At 46.7% G+C, this 26,338-nt stretch overlaps 1 protein-coding gene across 1 annotated transcript in view; it reads left to right on the top strand.

Moving 5' to 3' along the window:
• Window positions 1-2,368: 2,368 nt before the first annotated feature.
• The window catches only part of sulf1 (sulfatase 1), a 39,695-nt gene continuing 15,725 nt past the window's right edge, over window positions 2,369-26,338 (top strand). The window contains exons 1-8 of the mRNA XM_062985247.1: window positions 2,369-2,429; window positions 17,236-17,487; window positions 18,315-18,554; window positions 19,983-20,134; window positions 23,438-23,607; window positions 25,532-25,682; window positions 25,764-25,939; window positions 26,021-26,146. Coding sequence (XP_062841317.1) covers window positions 17,316-17,487; window positions 18,315-18,554; window positions 19,983-20,134; window positions 23,438-23,607; window positions 25,532-25,682; window positions 25,764-25,939; window positions 26,021-26,146 — 1,187 coding nt within the window. The 5' untranslated portion in view covers window positions 2,369-2,429; window positions 17,236-17,315. The remainder of the gene's footprint in view (window positions 2,430-17,235; window positions 17,488-18,314; window positions 18,555-19,982; window positions 20,135-23,437; window positions 23,608-25,531; window positions 25,683-25,763; window positions 25,940-26,020; window positions 26,147-26,338) is intronic.

The following is a 26,338-nucleotide window of genomic DNA, read 5'->3' as shown; positions in this document are numbered from 1 at the left end:
GGACATGTGTAGGTGTGTGTTAATCACAGCTCTGCTCTGGTCAGGAGTCGAGGAGTGCAATCGGGGAAGTGGATATGACCAGATTGGGAGAAAAACTGGGAAAAATGCAATACATACATACATACAAAATTAAATAAATAAATAAATAAATAAATAGGGCAAGTGATAGCTCAGTGGTTAAGGTACTGGACTAGTAAACAGAAGGTTGCCGGTTCAAGCCCCGCCACCAACAAGTTGCCGCTGTTGGGTGGCAAAGCCCAAAGCGTCTTTGGGTAAAAGCGTCTGCTAAATGCTGAAAATGTAAATAAATAAATAAATTAACACAACCCAACTTGTTTGGAAGTAGGGGTCAGGGTGCAGGGTGGACATCGAGGGTTAAGTGCGTTGCTCAAGTGCCCAACAGTGGCTGCATGGCAGATCCGGGATTTAAACCAACAACCTTTCAGTTGGTAACCCACTTCTCTGAGCACTAGGTTTTATTTCACGGGGCGCATCAGTGTGATGAACGTTTTTATGACCGGTGTGTAGGTAATTAGTCGCGGTCGTTAGTTACACGACAGACGGGTTTATAATACTGATCTGGGGCTGTTTGTGAAACCTGCCTGACGGACGTCAAGGGCGTCGAACCGCTCCAGTGTAATAAGGAGTAAATAATAAAGTCTTTTCTTGCCACCTGGTGGCACCTGAGCTGCTCGGGTCTTGATCAGTGCAGAACGAGTCTCCGTTAACACCCTGGAAGCGGGCGGGATACACAACGTTAGCATTTCTTTATTTCTTTTTTCTGCTAATGCTGATTAGCCGAGCTCACTTTCCCGTCGCTTGAGCCGTCGTGTGTGTTCCTGTATTCGAGAGGACTGACTGACCAGCGTTCAGACAAGATTGATGACTGTGATCGGGTAGCGCGGGGGTCCCTGCTGTCCCACGCCGAAACCGACACTAGCTGAACAGGTGTGAACGACGTCTTTACAGAATGCTAATGGGTCACTTAGCGGCCTTTGTTTGGTTTTCCTCGGCTCTGATGTGGCGGCGGCGCTGGACGCGGATTGAAACTGAACTGCGGGCGGCTCTGACCTGCCGGACGGGGGGCTGAAGTGGGCGCTTGTTGACGTTACAGCTAAATGGAAAAACGTTTGGGATGTGATCAACACTGAGAAAACAAACGGAAGGTGGATTAGCTTCTTTAAATGTAATGAATTAGCACTTTATCCAGGTTCTGGTGGGTCCGGTGGCAGCGATCCTGACCAGCATGAACCGTGTAGTGAGAATAAATAAATGATCTGGTTTTTTTTATTTTTTATAACCTTGCATACATCAGCAAATAAAACATATACCATGCTAGAAACGCTCCTGTTCTGTTTTAGAGCCTTAAAGCTCGTATCAGTGTAAAGCTTGCTCGACTGTGTACAGCCTGTCATGCCAAGCAGCTCCATCAGCAGTGTTTATACGGGCTCAGAGACGCCGAGGTCGTGAGGCTTGGCTGGCGGGGCAGCGTAATATTTCGGGTCATGAAGATCTCATAGGGGAATACAAATGGCGTAGAGCGATCCTCCGTACGCTGTACTGCTCTCTGTTAGAATGTAGATGCCGGCTGGTGCAAAAGAAGAGTCTGTTCTATTTATGTATTTACACCGCGGGCGGGTTACTGGTAAAGGGGAACTGGAAATGAACTGGGATAAAACTGGGGGGGGAGTTTTCTTTTTTTAAAGGTGAGGGGTGGAATTTTACCACTGTGGTTTAACACCGCGATTTGTCACATAGGTGTGGGGGGGGTGTGTGTGGGGGGGGGGGGGGGGATACAAATGGTAGCAGGATAGCACAGACGTCTGTATAAACAGATAGAAACAGACATACGTCCTATCCGGGTGCCCTTGACAGTCATAATGAGTTATTATTTTACTAGATTATGGTCGGTGCGACTGTTTTGCTTTTGAAGAACTGAAGCAGGTTTTAGTGGTTTTAGGGAATCCTGCAAGTTTGGAATGACTCTGGAGGGTTTACCCCTGCACCCCTCCCTAAATTCCCCTCCCTCCCTTTCTCTCTCTCTCTCACACACACACACACACACACACACACACACACACACACACACACACACACACACTCTCTCTCCGTTCCCGAGCACCCCCCCAACCCCCCCGTAAATCTCAGGTTACGCCAGCCAGAGTCCGCAGACACCGAGCGCTCCCCCCTCCGAAACCCTCCAGCCGTCCCATGTGTCCTTGTCCCTGCCTCCAGCCCCGGGAAGAGCCACCCCAGCGCCCCTCTGTGATTGGATCGGGTGCCGGAGCAGCAGACGTGTTGCAACAGATGGTCCGGGCTGCTGTGCGTGCCGTGTCATCACATCGCTGAAGGGATTAGAGTGGGAAGGTCGTCGGACGGGAGTCGTGCGCTCCCACGATCTCGATCGCGCTTCATCTAGAGCTTCGCAGGTATCGCTTCTTTCCTTCCTGGTGTGGTTTTATTTATTTATGTTTTTAATCGGACAGGATTTGACTCTGTATGCTGGGTGTTGCTGAAACCTGCTGCACTTTTAGAAGTTTTTGGAGTTTCTGCAAGCTGGTAGAGTTTGGATTCATACAGTCGGCATTATAAGATAAGACAAGATAAGATATAACAGCTTTTTATTATCCCACAGGAGGAAATCTGCAACGTAAGAGCAGCTTTTAAGAATATAGAGATATAAAAGTGCAAATATAAGAAGTGCAAATATTATTATACAGCAGTATGATGAATTTTAACCATGTAAAACTTTATGCAGTAATAAATACATACGTTAATAAGATTGTGATGTCAGAATGATAAGATGTACAGAAATGTGACGTGTGTATGTGTGGGGACGCGTGCTGGTTATAAGCACAGACGATCACCGTCGCAATAATTATATGTTTTTATGTAGGCACTTATTTAAAGTAAACTTGTGCAATAGCTTTTTAAAAAATAGTAATGAGGGTGGCACGGTGGGTAGCACTGTCACCTCACAGCAAGAAGGTCCAGGGTTCGATCTCCAGGTGGAGCGGTCCGGGTCCTTTCTGTGTGGAGTTTGCATGTTCTCCCCCTGTCTGTTCTCCCCGTGTCGATATAAAACCATATACCATATATACACGATGGTGATTGTGTGTGCTTATAACCAACACACATCCCCACACAGACACATTTTTACTTCACATCATATTCTGAGACCATTTGGAGCATCACAGTCTTATTTATGTATCTATGTATGTGTATATATAGTGTTCTGGGACTGGCGTTGAGATTTAAGCTATTTCTTCCCATAAGGATGTTTGGGAAACCTGTCAATGTGTTCCATGCTCCAGTGGAGCTGCAGATATTTAGGCTAATGCAAAACAATGGGGCTGTTTTTGACACCTTCCCACAATTTCTCAGAAGCTTGAGCTGTTACACAAGTTTAAAAGTGAAACAGGGAGGAAAATCCAGATAAACACAGATACATGTGGATCTGTAACACTGGATCTGACGCTTATTCCACACTGATGCACATTCGTCTCATATTCACACTTTGTCGAGTTTGAGTACGGATTTCTCGACGAAGGGCGTTGAGTTTTAAGGATTTTGAGAAGGTACTGCTGTACTTATTGCGATAGTGATTGTGTGTGCTTATAACCAGCACACGTCCCCACACAGACACACTTTTTACTCCACATCACATTTCTGTACATTTTATCATTCTGACACCATTTGGGGCGTCACAATCTTATTTATGTATGTCGGTATGTATATATAGTGTTTTACTACATAGCAAAACTTATACTGCTCATACTGCTATTCAGTATAATAGTTATTGCTCTTATATAGTCAGCTAGAGCTGCTGTAACCCTCAGATTTTCCCCAATGAGAGTAAAGAAAGGATTGATCGTGCATTTAGACACATCGCTGGGTTTATTGGATTATTCTCAGTACAGTTACAACCACTGAATTAGAATTATGATGTAAGTCTGTCATGGTTTAGATTCTGTATTTAATTCATTTTGCACATTATGACCCCTACACATTATTTATATATTCGTTATCCAAACCGTCCTCCACACTGTAGTCAATACATCTCAGTTTCTGTTTCTACATACTGTACGTTTATACACCTGTAAACAAGTAAATAAAGTAAAGCAAGTACAGATGTACAACCCCCAACTTTAGTTTTGTATTATAGATTATATTACTGAGTCTGCATTATGATTTTTTCTATTTCCACTGCACTTTTGGAAGGCGTTGGCGTGTTTTTTACTGAACTATTTTGTTTATTGGCATCAGACGTTATTTATACAGATATCGTACCGTCTGGCAACTGTCATATTCATCTCTTATCGTGTATCTGTGTTTATATACTGAGCTCGAGCAGCCCGGTGGCTCGGTGGGTAGCACTGTTGCCTCACAGCAAGAAGGTCCTGGGTTCGATTCCCAGGTGGAGCGGTCTGGGTCCTTTCTGTGTGGAGTTTGCATGTTCTCCCCGTGTCTGTGTTAGAGTTTTGTTTATTGGCATCAGACGTTATTGTGGCAATATCGTACCGTCTGGCAACCTTCATATTGATCTCTGTATCTGTGCTTATATACTGAGCTTGGTGGGGTAGCACCAAGGGTTCGATTCCCTGGTGGAGCGGTCCGAATCCTTTCTGTGTGGAGTTCGCATGTTCTCTCCGTGTCCGTGTGGGTTTCCTCCCACAGTCCAAAGACGTGCAAGTGAAATGAACTGGAGATACAAAATTGTCCATGACTTGAAGTGATGAATCTTGTGTAAGCAGTAATGACCTGTCCTGTCATGAATGGAACCAAAGTGACGTTAAAATCCTAATTAATAATAATAATGAGCGTTGGCGTGTTTTAACTGTAACTGTTTTGTTTACAGGCATCGGGCGTTATTTGTGCCAGAATTGTACCGTCTGGCAACCGTCGTATTCATCTCGTATTGTGTGTCTGTGCTTATATACTGAGCTTAATGCCTAAACGTCGGCATATCGTGATTCCACGGTGTCCTTTTGGCTAATTTTTTTATTCATCGGTACATTATTGAACATTCAGTACATGACTGTATGGACGCTGCTCCTCCTGACGTTGCTGGATAATGACAGCGTGTGTGTGCAGTCTCTCTGTTTTGTATTAATTCTTCTTCTACATTCCTGAAATGTTCCGTACCACACAATTAAACCTGGCGCGACTTCAGAGAGACCAATCAGGTCTAATCTAGCACGCTGGTCCAGGTCTCAGAACCCAGGAAAGGTATTTAGATGAATTAGACGCTCTAGACGTTCTCCTGTCTGCCGTCTGTGATGTTTACGGACGTGGAATCGTCCCAGTCTGCAGACTTGGCAAATCCCTTCACTTATTCTGCGGGTTCACGTCTGCCCGACTGTCAGGGAAGAGACGGGTGCTTGAGGAAGCGGACGGGACGGGGGGAGCGCAGGAACTCACCGTGCAAAGAATTCCTGGCTCGCTGCGGTTATACATCTCCGCCGAGGTGCACGGGTGTGCCACAGGGGTGTGTACGAGGCGCATAGTATTTAAATCCGTAGCTGCAGGCTGTGTGAAGTGCTGACGGAGGGCAGGTGTACGGAATAAGTGTACGGAGCTCAGCGTAGCTCACAAAACCGCAAACGTACCGGCGGCGGGTTCAGCGAGAAGTCGTTTGTCTCCGGTGATCACAGAGGTGATGAATTTAGTGTTTTATTGATGAGCGTGGGATTGTTTCCCCCTCTGGGAACAGGTTATGACGATTATTTCAGGTTTGATGACTATTCTAATTGGACATTTTTATGACATTTATGATGAAGTATTGATTCGTACTTTGGAAATATTTACAATTGATGATCGTATAGAGAAAATGTTCATGATTTCTTTGGTGAACGTGGCACCAGAACGTCAACCCTCCTAGCTGCAAATCGGGGCCAGGTACGCTCTCCGGGACTCCCTGCCATGTGTAACGGCATTCACAGGAGTGTAAGAGAGCAAATTAACCCTGATTTCGGGTCAAGAGGCTTCATCGTCGTTTCAGCTGTATAGGACGGCTTTATTTATTTGTTATATATGTATATAGCGATTAAGGTACTAAACTAGTGAGCAGAAGGTTGCTGGTTCCAACCCCACCTTTGCCAGGTTGCCACTGTTGGGCCCCTGAGCAAGGCCCTTAACCCTAACCCTCAATTGCTTAGACTGTATACTGTGAGTTGCTTTGGATGGAAGCGTCTGCTAAATGTAAACGTACAACGCTCTTGTATCTGTGAGGGTTGAGGACCTCGCTCATGGCTGCTTAGAAGAGGATTTGAACCCACAGCCTTTCGATAGAGAGCCCAGAGCTCCAGCCAATGAGCCACCATGGTCCCAAAGAACCAGCGCCCAACCTGGGGTACAAACCGAAATGAAACAACGGTCTTACGGGATCAGGATGAACCAGTGTGACAAATTTGAGGTGCGGTTTTGGGGCTAAAAAAATGACGGGACGAGACCTCAAGACCACGAGTGTGGTGTTGGGTAGTACACGCTACTTAGTAAAGGTAAACCGAGGGAAAGAATATACAACAATATATATATTTATAAAAGGATAAACATACAGTATATACAGAATCACACAGGTGGCATCCCACAAGGCTCGGTCAGCTGACCAATTTCATTCCATGTTCCCATGCTGAATTTAGTTGATGCTCGTTTTTGCTTTTACGCTCTCATATTCAGCTACATTTAGACCTCATATTAAAACAATAATCATCGTATCTGCGCATTTCCAGAAAATCTCGTGAGTCCTTGAGGTCGGGATGATTGTTTTGCTACGTCATGTATTTTTTATTTATAGAGCTGAGCTTCGTGTTCCAGGACGCAATCACAAGATGGAAAGAGCGCTGAGCTCACTAATCAGGACGACTCGCGCCAGACGTTTCCCGCCTCTCTGATTGATATTAAATAAATCGATGTAATTTGTGCCAGCTGCTCGCCGGTCCCGTTATCGCTGCGAACGGAACAGCGCCGCCCGTTCTGAACATACGCCCCTCGTCTCCGATGCTGCGATCGGTTGATAGGAGAGATGAGCGCCGTTTTTCCACAGCTGTCGTGGATTATTTGCCGACCCTGGCGGGACTGCGGTGGCGTAAATATTATTCGGTTGGTGGCGCGCCGTGAGAGAAAGACCTGGAGCCGCATGTGCCGCGCTGTCAAACAACTCGTTGGCATCGCGCTCTCTGGCAACTCCGGAAATTTCCAAGCCCAACTCTGGTTTTCAACCTGCACCTTGTAAACCACTTGTGGTCCGCGGCACCAGGCACTTTTTGACCAAAATGACTCCGGATCTTTAACAGGCTTCTCAGAACCTTGCACCCGTGTTTGCTGGAACCAAGGCTGCGTCATCGCCAACTGTTCCAGCTGGGAGCAACCGCTCCACGCTGGTCGAAAAGGACGAACAAGTGCGACCCGACCTGCACCAAGACCGGATCTTCAACTGATTTTTGTAAAGGCTTCTCAGATCCTTGCACCACTGTTTACTGGAACCAAGGCTGCGCCATCGCCAACTCTTTCGGCTGGCAGCGAACGTTCCCGGTGCGCAGACTGGAACAGAACCTGTTCCACATCGGTCGCAAAGCCAAACAACTTCAACCTGCACCAGGATGGGAGAATTGGTTCTGGTTTTGGTCGGAACCAGCGGATTTCTGGCTAAACCATGTACTGAACGTTGGAACTCGGTGGCGGCACTTGCCCCAGTAAAGGAGGAACCCTGTTCAACCATCGTCCCTCCTTCGACAGGCGTGTAGGCCATCGTGTGGCCATGTAGACGTGAGGCGGAACTCAAGAGCTTGAGATTGGAGCTCAGCACTGGTGGGCTGGCGTGTTCCCTTGCCTGTGGTGTGGATGTAGATTCCTAAGTTGCCGTTGCGTTTGTGTGTGTGTGTGTGTGATTTCCTGACTGAATGAGCAGATCTGATGAAACATCTTGTGTTGCGTATCGTGAAACGTCCTCATTTGTCACTAGGTGATATTTTTGCCACGTCCACGCCCCCCCTCCCCGGGTTTCACCATTTGGTGCCGTTGCTTTGACAGCAGACGGATGAGGCCGGCGGGGAGCGAGTCTGAAATCGGAAGTCACGCCGCGTTCCCGGGTGGCGGCGGTTTATCTCTGCACTTAATAACAGATTTCCACAGGAAATGAGGAGCTGGCGTTCGGAGGAGGATGATAAACGGCGTGGATTCAACGTCATTCCGGGGTTTTTTCCAAATGTAGTCGTTTCAGTTCCTTATAGCAGTTGCTCTGCTGCCTGCACCACGTTCACGCTGGCCAGGGATGATCGCAGACTAGCACTCGCACCCCTGTGAAGTCGCACATTGCTTCTTTCACACCAGACAGCGGGGGATTTAATAAAGACAAAAAAACCCACAGCTGCACCAGAGACCAATTTTTTTAAATCAATTCTTTAATGTTTTCACTCTTTTCCTCATCTTCCTCATCCTCATTAACCTCATCTTCATCTACCTCATCTTCCTCATCATCTACCTCGACTTCCATGTCCTCCTCATCTTCCTCATCATGATCAACCTTGTCTTCCACGTCCTCCTCATCTTCCTCGTGCTCCTCATCTTCATCTTCATCTACCTCATCTTCCTCATCATCTACCTCGACTTCCACGTCCTCCTCATCTTCCTCATCATCAACCTTGTCTTCCACGTCCTCCTCATCTTCCTCGTGCTCATCTTCCTCATCTTCATCTACCTCATCTTTCTCATGCTCCTAATCTTCCTCATCTTCATCTACCTCATCTTCCTCATCATCTACCTCAACTTCCGCGTCCTCCTCATCTTCATCATCATCAACCTTGTCTTCCACGTCCTCCTCATCTTCCTCATCTTCATCTACCTCATCTTTCTCGTGCTCCTAATGTTCCTCATCTTCATCTACCTCATCTTCATCATCTACCTCAACTTCCACGTCCTCCTCATCTTCCTCGTGCTCCTCATCTTCATCTACGTCATCTCCCTCATGCTCCTCATCTTCATCTTCCTCATCATCTACCTCAACTTCCGCGTCCTCCTCATCTTCATGATCATCAACCTTGTCTTCCACGTCCTCCTCATCTTCCTTATCTTTCTCGTGCTCCTAATCTTCCTCATCTTCATCTACCTCAACTTCCGTGTCCTCCTCATCTTCCTCATCATCATCATCTTCCTCATCATCATCAACCTTGTCTTCCTCGTCCTCCTCATATACCTTGTCCTCCTTGCATTCTGTCCTCCTCCTCCTCCTTGCGTCCCTCATTCTCCTTGTTCTCCTCATCCTCATCTTCCTTGTCTTTATCTTCTTCCATCTCGTCTTCCTCATCCTCCTAATCTTCCTCGTCTTTCTTGTCTTTCTCATCTCCCTCATTTTCCTCATCTTTCTTGTCTTCCTCGTCCTCCTCATCTTCATCTTCCTTGTCCTCTTTGTTTTCCTCATCTTTCACATTCTCCTCATCTTCCCGGTCATCCTCATCCTTCTTGTCTTTTTAATCTTCATCTTCCTTGTCTTTCTCATGTTCCTCGCCTTCATCTTCTTCGTCCACTTCGTCCTTTAGCTGCTGATTACTCACTGTGGTCAGTTGTTGGTATTTGGTTAAACTGGGTTCCCAGTTCAGTCCCCAGAGAACCCAGTTGAGGTTACTGTAGTGTTGATTTGAGAGCCACTCTGGGACCAGCGGTGGCTGAGCCGTGGTCAAAACACCAGCGCATCCACACACACACACACACACACACACAGGCCTGGTTTGGACGGGCTCATCCTGCCGTGTTACCGCGGTCATAAAATAATCCGACAGTCTGGCTTTGATTTAAAAGTGAAAGGAATGGGAGCGGTGGCTGTCAGGGAGGCGGCGATGCACCCATGCCGCTTTTAGGTTTTATTCTTCCCCCCTCCAAAAAAAAGAGATAATAGAGACCAATCAGAGAGGAAAAGAACCCCCAGGAAGGAGGGGGGCGGGTGCGAGCACACGGTTTGTCTAATAAAAACCAGCGTGAGGCACATTGAGCAAATTGAACGGCCTGTTTGTCTTTGTACTGGTGCTGAAGGACCAATCGTGGGGGGTCTCGGGATGGGGAGGGGTCGGACCTGCTTTGTTAGAACAGTCTGGACCGGTCAGACCGCTCGGACCAGGTACCCCCTCATTTTCGGAACACCCAGGTTTGTCAGCGCAGTAAACACACATTAACCTACAAACCTGATTGATTACTTCTGTCTGGTTTAACCTGGTCAGGGTTGCTGTAGGTGAGTAGCCACTTACTGGAAGTGGGTGTGTCCTTCCCAGGGCATCAAACACCTACCATTGCGTTGTTTACGTCCTTACGTCTAGCTACAATTTAGAGCGGCAAATCCACCTCCTGCACATTTGTTACAAAGGGAGAGGGAACCAATGGGGACTGAAAGAACATGCCAAACTCCTCACAGATGATGAAGGTTGAACCAGGAGCCTTTGGAGTGGTTGCACCCTCTGTACCAAGAGCACAGTGAGGTTTGTTGTAGGGTTATTTGTAGTGCTGCACAGCTTCAGGAATCCGGGCCGAGTGTGCCAAGCGGTGTGGGTGCTGCCTCAGGAAAGCCTTGCATGAATATGGGTTTGTGCTTGTGTCAGCATGATGATCCTTTCTCTGCTGTATTTGTATTTGTCTCTAAATACCTTTTATCTTTATTTATAACGACCCCCCTCGCGACGCCGTCCACATCAGCACATCAGTGCAGAGATCCGGAGCGCGATACCCGGGACTCTGCACTTTTTATTTCCCAGCCGTTCCCATGACTCTCTCTGTCCCGTGTCTGCACACGTCCCACATTCTGAGAGAGCAGTTTTTTTCTGGCGTAGAGGCGTAAGCGGCACGACCGGAGGCTCCTGACAGAGCCGTCCGCCCCTCCTCGCGTGTCCCTGAGTGAAATTCCTGCTCCGAAACGCCCGCGGGAGAATTTCAGCTCCTCACATCGCGTGTTTTTATAACGATAGTGTGTCAAACCAATGTGAGCGGAAAACGTGAGCGTTACAGATTCGTCTCTGCTTTAACAGATTCGTAAAATAGTGACACGTCACGAAACATCTATTAATCCTTCACCAGTCTGTAATATTGTCATTATTTTTTTAGTTTCTTTTTCCTTTTTGTTTTTTTCTTTTTGTTTTCATTTTTTATTTATTTGTAGTTTTTTGTATTTTTTATTTCTATTTTTTGCTTTGATTTTTGATTTTTTTTTTCATTTTTGTAATAGTTTTTATTTAATTTTCATTTGTTTTCATTTTGTATTTTTTGTTTTTTATTTTTGTATGTTTTTATTTTTTATTTTTTTATTTTTTTTATTTTTTTGTTTTCATTTCTGTTTTTTTTATTTTTGTGTTTTTTTTTTCATTTCTGTATTTATTCACTTGTGTATTTTTTTGTTTTCATTTCCGTATTTTTAATGTTTTTTTTTTTTTTTTTTTTTTTTTTTTTTTTTGTATTATTATTATTATTATTATTTTTTTTTTTTTTCATTTCTGTATTTTTTCCTCAGCAGTCCACATACTTTTGGCTCTTCGGTGTACGTTTCTGAGTTTGAGCCCCTCATCACAAAAGCACTATGTGATTCTGTTTATCCTTATCGTGCAGTTTGGTGTTTATTTGGTTTTACTAAATCAATCAGAACCCTCGACCACGGACCCTCGACCACGGACCCTCGACCACGGACTCTCGACGACACACAACCACACGGCGTGTTAACAAAGCTTCAGATTCTCACCACCACGTCAAACAACTCCCTGTGACGAGCGCCCCTGGTGGCGTTGGGTAATCAATAAAGAGAACATAAGTCTGGACAAAAGCGGCGTGTTTACCCCGAATCTGTCCCGTGGTGAACAGGGACCGCGTACTGTCGTAAAAGTCCGTTCAGATATTTGTAACGGGGTGAAAATGCCCACATCTGCCCACATCTGCACCCTGCCCGGTGGTTTTCCCGCTCCTATTTCTTCTCTAATGCCTGTAAAATATTTTACTGCTCCTGCTTTTCTGTTATGTGTCGTACGTTCCTGATCAAAGGCCGATTTCTGATCCTAAATCTTTTCCCGCTCTTTCTTCTTTCGGTCTCTGTTTCATTTTCTGAATTTTCTTTATTAACTGGGAGCTTATAAAAGAACCAGTCTCCCCAAACGCTCTTAAAACGCCCCGGCTCGGCTAGACCTCCCGCGTGAGGCTTCCTCGCTGAACAGAACCCCGGTTAGTCCGGTAACACCGCCAAACATGTTAGAATAGTCGCGCTAACTGCTGCCCTCTGCTGGCCGATCGATGGCACTGCACATGGACGGGAGAGACGGGGGATAACAGAGATCAGTGTGCGACTCTCCGTGCACTATACACATCTCCATGATCTCTATAAACCTGCCTGGTGCAGGTGAAAAGAAGCGGACACAAGGGTGTGCAGCGGCCCGATTGCGAAAGCTAGAGCCAAAACCCGGTTAGTCCGGTAGCTTGCGAGTTGGAATCGCCAGGCTAACTGCTGCCGCGCAATTTAGCATGTGCGCGTCCTGTGCAAACCTGTCCGGGTCTAAACAGCAGCGATGCATCAACCAGACGCCAACAGTCAGTGCCAGTTCCTCCGGACCAGAGCCTCAGATTAGCACCCTTTAACCCTGACGCGGGTGCCATCGCTAGCCACTTCTTGGGCAGTGGATTTTCACTGAGTCACATGACCATTAGAGCCACTGCTCATAGCAATCGAAGTCGCTAGGGCGCAAAACCCTATCTGACCGCCTCTTCCACAGGCACAGCCAGTTTTGCCTAGTCTGTCGGACACTGGCCAGGCCAGTAGCTCCACCGCAGAACACTTTTGCACCACTGTTGCGTTTTTTTTGTTTGTTGTGAGCTCTGATCAGCGGCTCTGATCAGCGGCCCTGACGGCGGATGAAACGTCTGGACGTGATTCGCTCCGATTTCCTCACATGAGCAGAACAGAGGGGGAAAAAAGGGCCACGCCTGAGGACGGTGCCAGTTCTGGGTCCTAACGGCTTGCGTCAGGTTTTTGGCGCGGGTCGAGGGAACGGAGGCGACTGTTGCACAAGCTGCTCTAAGTAGGTGCTGAGAGACGGACTTTCCTCAAAATAAACACAGAGTTTGGAATAAATCAGTCACCGAGCTTCTGAGTTCCAGAGCCACTCGACAGAACGTGTTTTTGTTGTGGGATTTTCGGGCCCCGGTCGTGTTTCGGATCTTGAAGTCGCCCCTGTGTTTGTTTGTTCTGTTGAATAATTAGCGTAAGCGAGCGCGGCGGGTTTCTGACGGACTGTCGTGTCTCTTATGCAGCCACACATGATCTAAACGTTATTTGGAGCGCATGGACAGTCGATAGCTCGGGTGATGCTGAGATCCGGGTTCAAGTCCCAGCAACGTACTGATTGGCTACTTTTGAGGAGGAGGAGGGGGCGGGGGGGGGTGGCCAAAGCCCAGCGATTGTACTTCTGCTTTGCAACCAGTGTTTCCGGGTAAACCGGACCCACCGTGACCCTGACCAGGATGTGATTGATGGAAATGAAATGAAGGCACACGTCTACACCCCTACAATAATCCATGTTCTGCTTTATAAGCTCAATTTAAGACGTTCTACATAAGAGAACTGAACAAGAACTCTTTAATTTATAACTTTTGCCTAAGAAGAAGTTCTGCATAGGAAGTTCTGCATAGGAAGTTCTACATAAGCAGTTCTGCATAAGCAGTTTTGCTTAAGAAGTTTTGCATAAGAAGTTCTGCTTAAGAAGTTCTGTATAAGACTGTGCTTAATTGCATTGGAATTTTTGCATAAGAAGTTCTACATAAGTTTTGCATAAGAAGTTGTGCATAAGAGAACTGAACAAGAACTCTTTCATTTATAACTTTTGCTAAAGAAGAAGTTTTGCATAAAACTTTCTGCATAAGACGCTCTGCTTAATTGCATAAGAAGTTTTGCATAAGAAGTTCTGCTTAAAAAGTTCTTTCATTTATAACTTATGCTTAAGAAGCAGTTTTGCTTAAGAAGTTTTGCATAAGAAGTTCTGCTTAAGATGTTCTGCATAAGCAGTTCTGTTTATGAAGTTTTGCATGATAAGTTCTGTATAAGACGTTCTGCTTAATTGCATAAGAAGTACCACATAAGTTCTGCATATAGAGTTCTGCACAAGAAGTTCTGCTTAAAAAGAGTTCTTTCATTTATAACTTCTGCTTAAGAAGCAGTTCAGCATAAGAAGTTCTGCATAAGTTTTGCTTAACAAGAGAACTTAAGAACTTCAAAAGTTCTGCTTAATAAGTTTTGCATAAGAAGTTCTGCTTAAATAAATAAGAAGTTCTTCATAAGAAGCCCACCTGTCTGTGTGCCTGTGCGTTCTGACTGAAGTTAAATCTGGGGTCGTGGTGAAGGACCCTCGGCCCTGAGCTTCATTAATCAGAAAATTGCCCCCGTTTTCACCGGCGTGGGTATTTTTTTGGCAGCGGCGCTCCGGGTCGAGAGCTTGGACATACTGGCCTTTTTGTTTTCCTCCTTTGAAGTTTTTTTTTTTTTTTTTTTGGGGGGGGGGGGGGGGGGGGGGGGGTATTTTTCTCCTCTCTGCTCCCGGTGTTGTTTAATCCTGATTAATACGGCGCAGGATCATTTACTGCCTCATTTCTGATAATCCCTAAAAACAATGGGCGCTGAGAGACGCTGGTCAGGAAGAAAGCGTTCCTGTGTAACATGCCGAAACAGATGTGCGCTACAGACGAGGGTGGACCGGGCCCCTGAGGACGGGCCCTCGGTGCTCTCTCTGAGATCAAAGCCTGAAGGACATATTAAATATTTCTAATATTTCACTGAGTTGCTTCGTCCTCGATAGCTGGTCGGGTTGGTGCAGCACAGGACCCGGGCTTTATACTCATCATATCTGGGAATGAAGTGTGCATATACAATCACTGACTGTAGCCCATCTGTTGCTCTGCAGTGTGTGTGGAGCAGCTCTGAACCTCCACACGGGCGTGTTTACCTCACACCTCATCATCCAGTCAGAGCCGCCAGTCCTTCCGCGGGACGTTTTATCACCGCGCCGGACAGGAACGAATCACGACCCGCTGCAGAAGAGTCGCCACCCCCCTCCGTCAGACCCCCCCGCCGCCTGGCTGGGACCCATTCGGCAATAATGAGGGTAATTAAAAGCACAGCCGTAATTCCTGAGGCTCCCGAGCAGAAAATAGAAGCGCTCGTACGCGCCCGGCATTTTCAAAAATTGCAGCGGCGAGGTTTAATTTGAGGCTCGGCGGCGGGGCGCGTGATCCGTTCGGATTTGGGGCTGGTGGGGTAATTACAGGGGGGCGGTTGGTAAGTGGAAGTTAACGACGTTGGCGCTGATCTCGCAGGTGCTGCTACGCTGCTAAGAGGATGAAACGTGGTGCTCGGGGATTCGATTGGGTCTTGAGTCAAAAACCAAAATAATACTTTTAGCATTTCCCCCTCCTTTCTCCCAGTGTAGTCATATCCAATTCCCTATCATTTTCACCTGATAGCAGGAGTGTCTGTTCCGCTTTATCATACATGGACAACTGACCCCCCACACACTGAACAGATGCTTAGTAAAACCCTCCCCACCACACACTTCTCTGAGGCCTTCATACTATTTAGTCCCTGTTTAGTGCATATAAAGATCATTTTAGATCATTTTCGGTTTTTTGTAGGAATACGAGTTCCTGCTTTGAACACTATACATACGGCAGCTTTAATTATCACTGTGGTGGCTCAGTGAAAAGGTTGTGGGTTCGAATCCCAGCTCTGCTAGTATAATTTTGCTGTATACGTGAACATACGACAGATAAACAGAACTCATGAGCGCACGTTCGTGTCCTGGACGGGTGTGAAATTTGGTGCCGGGACCCTACGACCCCTCTACAGGGGGGGGTTTGTGTAAATAGCATCAGTGTTTGGACAGCACTGCTGGAGGACGGGGCTGGATCGCTCCCACAGTGAGTGTCGGCACTCCATCTGAGAAAGAGATCATCAGACGTGCACTAAAATTAAAGTCTTTTTTTAAACTTTAAGTATTGAAAAAAAACAACTGCATTAAAAATCGGTGTGTGAAGCCACAAGTGACATACACGCACTTATTTGGTGCTTTAATCTATAAAATTAAAAGGAATTACTTTGTAACAAAAAATATATCAGGTACCATTAAAAAAAGAGAGTTTTGTTTATTTAAAAATCCCCATTTTCTCCCAATTTAGTCATTTCCTATTCCCTATCCAAACACGGACAGTTGTTTGGATAGGGCTTTGGATAGGAGTCTTACTAAAAAGCTCCATCACCACCACACACTTCTCTGAGGCCTTCATACTATTTAGTCCCTGTTGGCTGCATATAGTGATAATTTTAAATAACTTTAAAGTTTAAAGTTTATATAACTTTAAAATATATATTTAGTTATTTTTATATATAAATTTTTAGCTTTTTAGCTTAATTTTTGCTTTTAATGTTTGCTGTGATTATTTATTGACTTTACTATATTTACGGTTTCCTCCGGTACTGTTTATTATTTTTTTTATGATGATTATCCTCCTATTTTATACTTTAATTATGATAATTATAATAATAACTCCTCTTTTCTCTCTCTTTAATTACTCATTTTTTATACTTTAAATTATGTACTGATTTTTTTTGGTTTACCTTTTTGCTTTTGCTTTCTTACTTTACTTTTATTTTTGTCTTTTTCAATCTACATGTTTATTTTTTTTGTTTGTGTCCATATACTTACAGTCCAACTGTTTTTTTTTTAATGACATTAGGTTCAAATTTGGTGCTGCTTGTATAAAAGACGTTAAAATAAAATAAAGAAGACCGGGACTATTTTTTGAGACGACTTTAACATTCTCTTGTACCATTAAAGTCTGGACACTGACCGGAAGAGCAGTAAAAAGCTCCCACATGGTGATCTGTACCCAGACAGACTGGTTTAGTCATTGGCACTGAGGCGTAACCGTTCCCCTGAGTGGAGGGTTTAATGTAGCGGAACCGCCTCCCCCCCCCCCCCCTCCCCGTCACTCCCCAGCAGCCATCCATCCTCCGGGGGTCGTCACACCCCAAATGTGACTGACACTTCATCGCTGGGTGCTGATTGGTCGTCTCGGTCAGTAGTAGTGAAAGGAACTGGAGTGGAGAGAGTGAGTGAGTGAGGGGTGTCTGACAGGACAGAGGAGGGGTGCACTATGCCCTCACGCTTCTCCCAAACTGTGTCTGCTATTAAACAGACCAGACTCATTTTTTCTCTTGATTTTTTCCAGACTTGCTCGTGAGTTTAGAAGATCAGCTGCACTGAGAGCAGAAGGACCGTCGCCTCGCCCCGCCCCCCTCCCTCCCCATCATGATGCCCGCGTGCCTGGCGTGGCTGTTGGCCCTCGCCCTGGCCGCTCCGCTCTCCTGTTCAGGCTTCACCACACGCGGTCAGGGTCTGCGGGGTCGAGCTCCGCGCGATCGCAGGAACATCCGGCCCAACATCATCCTCATCATGACCGACGACCAGGACGTGGAGCTGGGTGAGTCCGCGTCCGACACCCTTTTTACTGCATGCTACCCTGTGGTACTTCATAATGATCCCATTGTGACCACTGTCTAGAGTGACTTACAATTTGAGCCTCATAATACAGTCAGGGGCCTTGCTCAGGGGCCCAACAGTGGCAGGACTTGAGCCAGCGACCGTCTGATTACTAGTCCTGTATCTTAACCGCTACAGCTGCCCAACCACCAGTGATATCAAGGAAACGATATGCTCCCGACTTTGCAGCAACAGTTTAGGGAAGGCCCTTCCTATTCCTGACCTCAAACACACCTGACAGCTTCGGGATGAACCGGAACACCAACTGACCGCTCTTAGCCATACAAATGGTGTCCTCTTTTGATGGAATGGGCACAAATTCCCACAGATATACACGAGCACATAGAGGTCGCTCTATTTTACGGTCCGGTGTCCACAGGTGACCAAAATTTTTAGACAACCTCAAGGTTCTAGGTTCGGATCCCGTCCGCCCGCCGTCTGTCTGCGCTAATCGAGCTTGTTTTTCACGCGAGCGCTTTTATTGCTAACTCCAACCAGCCAGGAAAAACTGATCCGGCCTCCAGCGTTGGTGATTCAGCACCGGTGGGTTTGGTCCGGCGAGCGCCAACACGACTGCAGCATGTCAGCCGCGAGCCGAACCCGAGCTGTCATCGCGTCCGCCGCGTGACAATAAGCAAACAATAAGCGAATCTTTCCAGTCCTTCTGATTCTAGTCTCGCACGAACCCCAAAATCTGGAGCTGTTTAGTCACAGGACCACGAGCGGCCGGTCGTGATGCCGATTTAACCGTCTGTGTTTCTTCCTCAGGCTCCCTGCAGGTGATGAATAAAACCCGTAAGATCATGGAGGAAGGGGGCACGTCGTTCACCAACGCCTTCGTCACCACGCCCATGTGCTGCCCGTCCCGCTCGTCCATGCTGACGGGGAAGTACGTCCACAACCACAACACCTACACCAACAACGAGAACTGCTCCTCTCCGTCCTGGCAGGTGCAGCACGAGCCACGCTCCTTCGCCGTCTACCTCAACAACACGGGATACCGCACAGGTACGAGGGGGCGGGTTTATAGTCCTGATAGGAACCTTTTTTGCGCTCACAGTCTCCCAAACTATTAAAGAAATAGGCTTACCATTTGATTAGGTTCTCTCACTGGTGAGCTTTTCTCACCCTTTACTGTGAGGCACCACTGAGCTGAAAGGGGATGGTTACCTCTGGCACTAATACCACAACCCCCATGCTGGTTAAGAAGTGCTGGCAGACTAGCAGCCGCACTCTCCAACATGTATGAATGAAGGACGCTCATGTACTCCAGCCAGTGGTGGAATGAATGAATGAATAGATGAATAGATGACTAGATGAATAGATGAATGAATGCATAGATGAATGAACAGATAAATAAATTAATGAATACATGAACAGATAAATGAGTAGATGAATGAATTAATAAATGAATGAATGAATGAACAGATGAATGAATGAATGACTAGATGAATGAATGAACAGATGAATGAACAGATGAATGAATAGATGAATGAATGAATAAATGAATGAATAGATGAATGAATGAACAGATGAATGAATGAATCCATGAATAGATAAATAGATGAATGAATGAACAGATGAATTAATGAATCCATGAATAGATAAATAGATGAATGACTGAATAGATGAATGAATAGATGAATGAATGAATAAATGAATGAACAGATGAATGAATAGATGAATGAATGAATAAATAAATGAATGAACAGTTGAATAAATAGATGAATGAATGAACAGATGAATGAATGAATAGATGAATGAATGAATGAACAGATGAATGAATAGATGAATGAATGAATAAATGAAAGAACAGATGAATGAATGAATAGATGAATGAATGAATGAACAAATGAATGAATAGATGAATGAATGAACGAATGAATTAATAGATGAATGTATGAACAGATGAATGAATGAAAAAAACAGATGAATGAATGAACAGATGAATGAATGAATGAATGAACAGATGAATGAATGAACAGATGAATGAATAAATGTATGAACAGATGAATGAATGAACAGATGAATGAATGAATGAATGAACAGATGAATGAATGAACGGATGAATGAATGAACAGATGAATGAATAAATGTATGAACAGATGAATTAATTAACAGATGAATGAATGAATGAACACTCTTTCTTAAGAGACCTGCTGTGCAAACCTGTTAGGAGAATTTTAATCTGCTATTCACACTAATGATAGTTTTGTCGCGTGTGTGTGTATCGTATCGCGTGTGTGTGTATCGTGTGTGTGTATCGTATCGTGTGTGTGTATCGTATCGTGTGTGTGCGTATCATGTGTGTGTGTGTGTGTCGTGTGTGTGTGTGTGTGTGTGTGTGTGTGTGTCGTGTGTGTGTGTGTGTGTCGTGTGTGTCGTGTGTCGTGTGTGTGTGTGTGTGTGTGTGTGTATCGTGTGTGTTTCTTGCAGCTTTTTTCGGGAAGTACCTGAACGAGTACAACGGCAGCTACATTCCTCCTGGGTGGCGCGAGTGGGTGGGACTCATCAAAAATTCCCGCTTCTATAATTACACCGTCTGTCGGAACGGCTACAAGGAGAAGCACGGCGCGGACTACGCCAAGGTACGTGCCCGCCGGTCTGGGTTCTGCAGTCTCGCCACGGGGGGCCTGACGCGGGCCTTCCTGATCCCGCCCCCATTCCCCCTACCTGTCGTGCTTTTACTGAGCGTGCACGATTGTTGGGTCGGATCTCGGCTAATTACGGGTTCCGTTCGCTCGTAATCCCAGGTTGATCTAAACCGCCTGGAATCTGATTCGATTAAAGGGAAGCGGATTCGTCCTGACGTGAGACGACACCTACCGCCGTCACGTGATCCAGCGCCGGTGGAAAACACCCGCGGCCAGTTTCCTTTACGAATTTCCCCCCTGAGTTTACATCATCCTACACTCCCGAGAAGAGGGCGTGTCTAAATACTTAGATTCCTTAAAATGCTCCTACTTAGGGGCCTTAATTCTGATTGATAATATGACTGACACTCGGCTTTCAGACCCGTAGATGTAACCGTACTTCGGTCCGTTATTTACCGGTGAAGTTTTGATGGACGTGGAGTCTGAGCTGTGGTTTCTCAGTTAGGATTTTCGATTCGCCCGTCTGAAAGTCGGCTAAATAAACGTTTGGCGAATGATCCGCCGCTCGGCTCACGCGGAGGTGCGAAACTGGAAAGTTGGAACCCGGTTACAGTTACAACCTTCAACATATTTGAGCTACGGTGTGAGAAGAATCATGAACTTCCCTAGCCAAGCCTGCTCATGATCAGATATACACCAATCAGCCATAACATTAAAACCACCTCCTTGTTTCTACACTCACTGTCCATTTTATCAGCTCCACTTACCATATAAAAGCACTTTGTAGTTCTACAATTACTGACTGTAGTCCATTTGTTTTTTTGCATGCTTTGTTACCCCCTCTCACCCTGTTCTTCAATGGTCAGGACCCCCACAGGACCACCACAGAGCAGGTATTATTTAGGTGGTGGATCATTCTCAGCACTGCAGTGACACTGACATGGTGGTGGTGTGTTAGTGTGTGTTGTGCTGGTATGAGTGGATCAGACACAGCAGCGCTGCTGGAGTTTTTAAATACCGTGTCCACTCACTGTCCACTCTATTAGACACTCCTACCTAGTCGGTCCACCCTGTAGATGTAAAGTCAGAGACGATCGCTCATCTATTGCTGCTGTTTGAGTCGGTCATCTTCTAGACCTTCATCAGTGGTCACAGGACGCTGCCCACGGGGCGCTGTTGGCTGGATATTTTTGGTTGGTGGACTATTCTCAGTCCAGCTGTGACAGTGAAGCGAACTCCAGCAGCGCTGCTGTGTCTGATCCACTCATACCAGCACAACACACACTAACACACCACCACCATGTCAGTGTCACTGCAGTGCTGAGAATGACCCACCACCTAAATAATACCTGCTCTGTGGGGGTCCTGACTATTGAAGAACAGGGTGAAAGCAGGTTAAAAAAGTATGTAGAGAAACAGATGGACTACAGTCAGTTATTGTAGATTTGGCACAGTTTTCTCCTCGAATGCTCTTCCTGACGTGACCCTCTTATTTCTATCCGGGCTTGGGACCTGCACTTGAACAAGTGCCCCTTTCCGAGAGCTCCTGGTAGATAGCACTGCTGATTTAAACCCTGGATCCACAGACCTCAGCAATAGTGGGCTAGCTAAGCTCAGAAGAAGAAGGCTTCTCACAAGGCTTTGAAGCGTGTCTGTGTATGGGAATTTGAGCCCATTCAGTCAAAAACCACAGTTGATGTTTTGGTTCATTCCGAAGCTGTTCAGTCACCGAGCTTTTCTTCAAGCCATGCTGGAACAGGACAGGGCCTTCCCTAAACTGTTGCTGCAAAGCTGGAAGCATCTAGTTTCTTAAATCTGTCCTTGGTTTATTACACATAACTAAATAAACACATGAATACAAAAATTCGTATCACTCTTGCAGTCGAGCCGTCCCGACCCGAACGGTATTCGCGTCTGGTTCACGTCCGTCCAGAAATATTTGGATTCGAGTCTGATCTGTCAGGAAGGAGCGAGAGAACCGGCATGTCATCGATCGTAACTCTTCCGAGGACTCGCAGGACTCTAAATCAGCTGCTGATGAGACGACGCTGCCGAACCGAAAACACACTCAGGTTTATAAACTGGAACGTCGGAAGTCCCAGGTCCGGTAGCAGGTCCAGACGTCCGAGCATCACCAGTCCAGTCCAGGAGGAACGAAGGTTCATCTAAACCCTCACAGAGCTCATTTAAATTCCTGTGGGAGCCTGAAAGCTTGGAAAGAAAGACGCTCATGTTGTGAAAACACTGAACCAGCAGGGAGTCATAACACACACATACACACACACACACACACACACATACACACACACCACCTCACCCCCCCATCCCCAAAATACTGCTCACTGTTGGTGTTAACACCGGTGTCATGTTCAATTACCCGCTGCCATATTAAACACCGCTCTCACAGCAGCTACAGTTCACACACTTGTTACAGCAACATGGACGATTCGTTTGAGGCTCGTTCTTTGATCTTGAACCAGTTCCCGTCCAGGATTATTAGAACTTTGGTGCTATTCAGAGAACCGTCCCAGTTTTCCTCCCAATCTTGTCAACTAACACACACCCCCTCCAAAACGTGCAGCAGCCAACAGCTTCTTTTTTTTTTTATCATGTGGAGATCCGTATCGTGCACAGAGAGCCAGGCACCGTGTATAGAACACTGAGCCGGTGCAAAACCCAAATTGATGTTGCGTTCACACAAAAGAGAGCTGTGGTGATGAGCCTGTTGGCGTCCCAACTTTCCGAAAACCCCAGGAAGAACAGTGCACGCTCCCTCCGACACGTGCAGTAGCCAACCGCTTCTTTATCATCGAGTGGAGATCCGTATCGTGCACGGAGAGCCACGCACCAAGCACCATGTATAGAACCCTGAACCGGTGCCAACCCGAATTGTGGTCGTGTTCTGACAAAGAGAGCCGTGGTGATAAGTAAGGACCCCAGTAAGGACAGCGCACGCTCCCTCCGACATGTGCAGTAGCCAATCGCTTCTTTTTTTAATCATATGGAGATGCGTATCCGGCACAGAGAGCCACACACCAAGCTTCATGTTTGCAAAGATTATGAGGAATCCCATTCTTGGACGAGCCAATCATTTTCCCTATAGGCTTGTCGGTACCAGAGCTGAGATTCGAACCCGTGAACTTGCTGTCTTACAGCTAGCTGAGGTCAGGGCTTCATGTCTATATAGAGCTCGCTTTGTGCACTTTAGAAGTCATCAGAAGGGGCGTCCCAATACTTTTGTCCGATCTATTTATAAATACCTGATCCTAATCGAACCCTTTTCTCTTCCCCCCTCAGGATTACTTCACCGACCTGATCACCAACGACAGCATCAACTACTTCCGCCTGTCCAAGCGCTTGTACCCGCACCGCCCGGTTATGATGGTCATCAGTCACGTGGCGCCCCACGGGCCGGAGGATTCGGCGCCGCAGTACTCGCAGTTCTTCCCCAACGCCTCGCAACACATGTAAGTCCAGAAAACTCCCGAGCGCCACTGGAGCGTCGCCGCTGTCTCCTGCACGCACGTTCGCTCCGAAGAAATAAATCCTGGCGCCCGGCCATGTTGAGTCTGCGCGGTTTTAACGTTTCGCCCAGCGTCCCGCGTTCATACGGGAGAAATGACTCAACTGTACTGTTTATAAGGTTATAATTAGGCTCAGGTAAATACGGGTTTACAGAGTTTAGACCGTAGATCTCGGATGTGTTATTAAAAAGAGACTTTTTTATGACGCCGCGGTGAATCGCTGCTCATCTAAATGACTTTACCACCCCGAACCTGAAAAGATTTACAACCTAAGCGCACTTTTGCCGCACGCCGAGTTTCTTTTCATTTCTAAAACCCTGAGCCGGTGCCAAACCCGAACTGAAGCCGTGTTCAGACAAAGAGACGTAGAGATGAGCCTGCTAGCGTCCCAACTATCCGAGAAGCTCACTAAGGACAGCGCCAGGCTTCCATTCATCTCCGTCTCTTCATCCTCCCACCGTTCCTTGACGCATCAGTCGTCGCCCCCATTCATCAATTCCGTGCCCTCTGTGCTGTGGAATGCATTGTTTCTTTTCCAAACACTTCTGTCTTTTTTTGGCGGGTCGTTGATATACTTTACGAGCTCACGACACCGAACGGATGACGGAGGGCCTGGATAACGAGACGCTCGCTAACAGGCGATCCTAAATCAACAAGTAGACGTCGAGTGGAGTCGAGTCTGCTACTTTGGGTGGCGAAGCACAAACGGGGCAGAAATGTGCCAAGCAAAGCTGCTGATCTGTTTTGTTTTTTTTTATGTTGGAGACGGGCTTCGGGTACGGCAGTAAATAATGAAGACGCTCGTCTGAGTTTGGTTCCTCTTGAGGTTTCTTGGAATTTTAAGTGAGTTCACTTGCTCAGCAGGCTGTTTTTGGTCTGTCGGTCCTGAATTCTGTAAAGTTGCTTTAAGTTAATGTCTGTTGTAAAGAGCCCTGTCCTAATACATTCGAATCGGCTGTTTGACACAACCCATTGACCTGTTGCGAAGGCTGTAATTCTGGTCCAGAACAGCTTCAGCATGCTAATCCAGGGTCAGGTTCCAGCACCAAACCAGTTTAGCCACGGTGGTGCAACCAGGGAGCCACAAACGAGCCCCTGACCCGCTGTTCACCCAAGTGCAAATGACTTAACGAGTTCGAGGCCCGGAGCTCGTCACAAACCCACCGCTGGGCGCCGGTGGCTGGCGTGCTGTTTAATGTTCTCCGGTGTGTGCCAACCCTCAGATGGATCTCTCTGTGCCAAGCGGGACTCTCGGCTCGGTGAAAAATGCAAACGGAGGATTTATACATTTATAGATTTTTGTGAGTACGTGCTGGACAAACTAACATGGGCATGCGATCGTGAAAGGACAAGCATGATGGGGGGGGGGGGGGGGGGGGGGGGGTTTCGAGCTGGTGAGTTCGAATCTGGCCGGGCATCCACACTAACACTATCACAGTTGGTCGCTGCGATATTGTATACGATCTCTGGGACTGCTCCAGACACCTACGTGGGGGGTTGATTTTGTCAAATAGAGCTTAGCGTGACTCTCCATGCGCTATACGGCTCTCTGTAGGAACTCAACACTGGCCAGAGATTGTATATGTGGTGATCTGGCTCTCTGTATGAACCCAACGCTGGCAGGTGATGAGAAGTGGACAGCTCCAGGTGCCTACATGGGAGGGTGTCAAATAGAGCTTAGTGTGGCTCTGCGTACGCTATACGGCTCTCTGTATAAAACCCAACACTGACAGGTTATTAGAAGTGGCCACAGATGTGGTACATATGGTAATTCGGCTCTCCTGGAACAGATCGGGGGTTGTGTAAGCATCGGCGCATTCACAATCCAGAATCTAAAAGTGCTAATATGTGGTTACCTTTTGAACAGAACGCCGAGCTATAACTACGCTCCTAACATGGACAAGCACTGGATCATGCAGTACACCGGCCCCATGAAGCCCATCCACATGGAGTTCACCAACTTTCTCCAGAGGAAGCGGCTACAGACCCTGATGTCCGTGGACGACTCGGTGGAAAAGGTCGGTCTCGGTCAAATAAAGACGTTTGATGAACTACAGGGAGCTGTTTTTATTTATTTATTATTTATTAATTTTTTTTAGATATACAACGCTTTGTTGGAAACGGGCGAGCTGGACAACACCTACATAATCTACACGGCAGACCACGGCTACCACATCGGCCAGTTCGGCCTGATCAAGGGCAAGTCCATGCCGTACGACTTCGACATCAGGGTGCCGTTCTTCGTCCGAGGGCCGAACGTCGAGCCCGGAACCAGGTCCGTTCCAGAACCACCTCTCAGATGTTTTTATAAAGCATAGACTGCAGATTTTTTACAGTGTTTTTGGTGTCCACACAGGAACAGCCATCTTGTTCTGAACATCGATCTGGCGCCTACCATCCTGGACATCGCGGGTCTGGACACGCCTCCTGATATGGACGGCAAGTCCGTCCTGAAGCTGCTGGAGGAGAAGACGGGCAACAGGTACAGACTGTACTGACTACGTAATATTGGGCTTGTCTGAGGGAGGGAGGGCTGTGATTACGACAGAGATGGGGGATAATGAAGAGCAAGTGCGTGACTCTCCGTGCACGATACGGCTCTCCGTATGAACCCTCCTGGTGCAGGTAAATGGCAGATTCAGATTATTTCTGTGTTTCTTTGCTGGTTTTTCAG

Source organism: Trichomycterus rosablanca, chromosome 23, assembly GCF_030014385.1.
Source record: "Trichomycterus rosablanca isolate fTriRos1 chromosome 23, fTriRos1.hap1, whole genome shotgun sequence".
Taxonomy (NCBI): Eukaryota; Metazoa; Chordata; class Actinopteri; order Siluriformes; family Trichomycteridae; genus Trichomycterus; species Trichomycterus rosablanca.
This window is presented reverse-complemented; position numbering and strand designations above follow the sequence as displayed.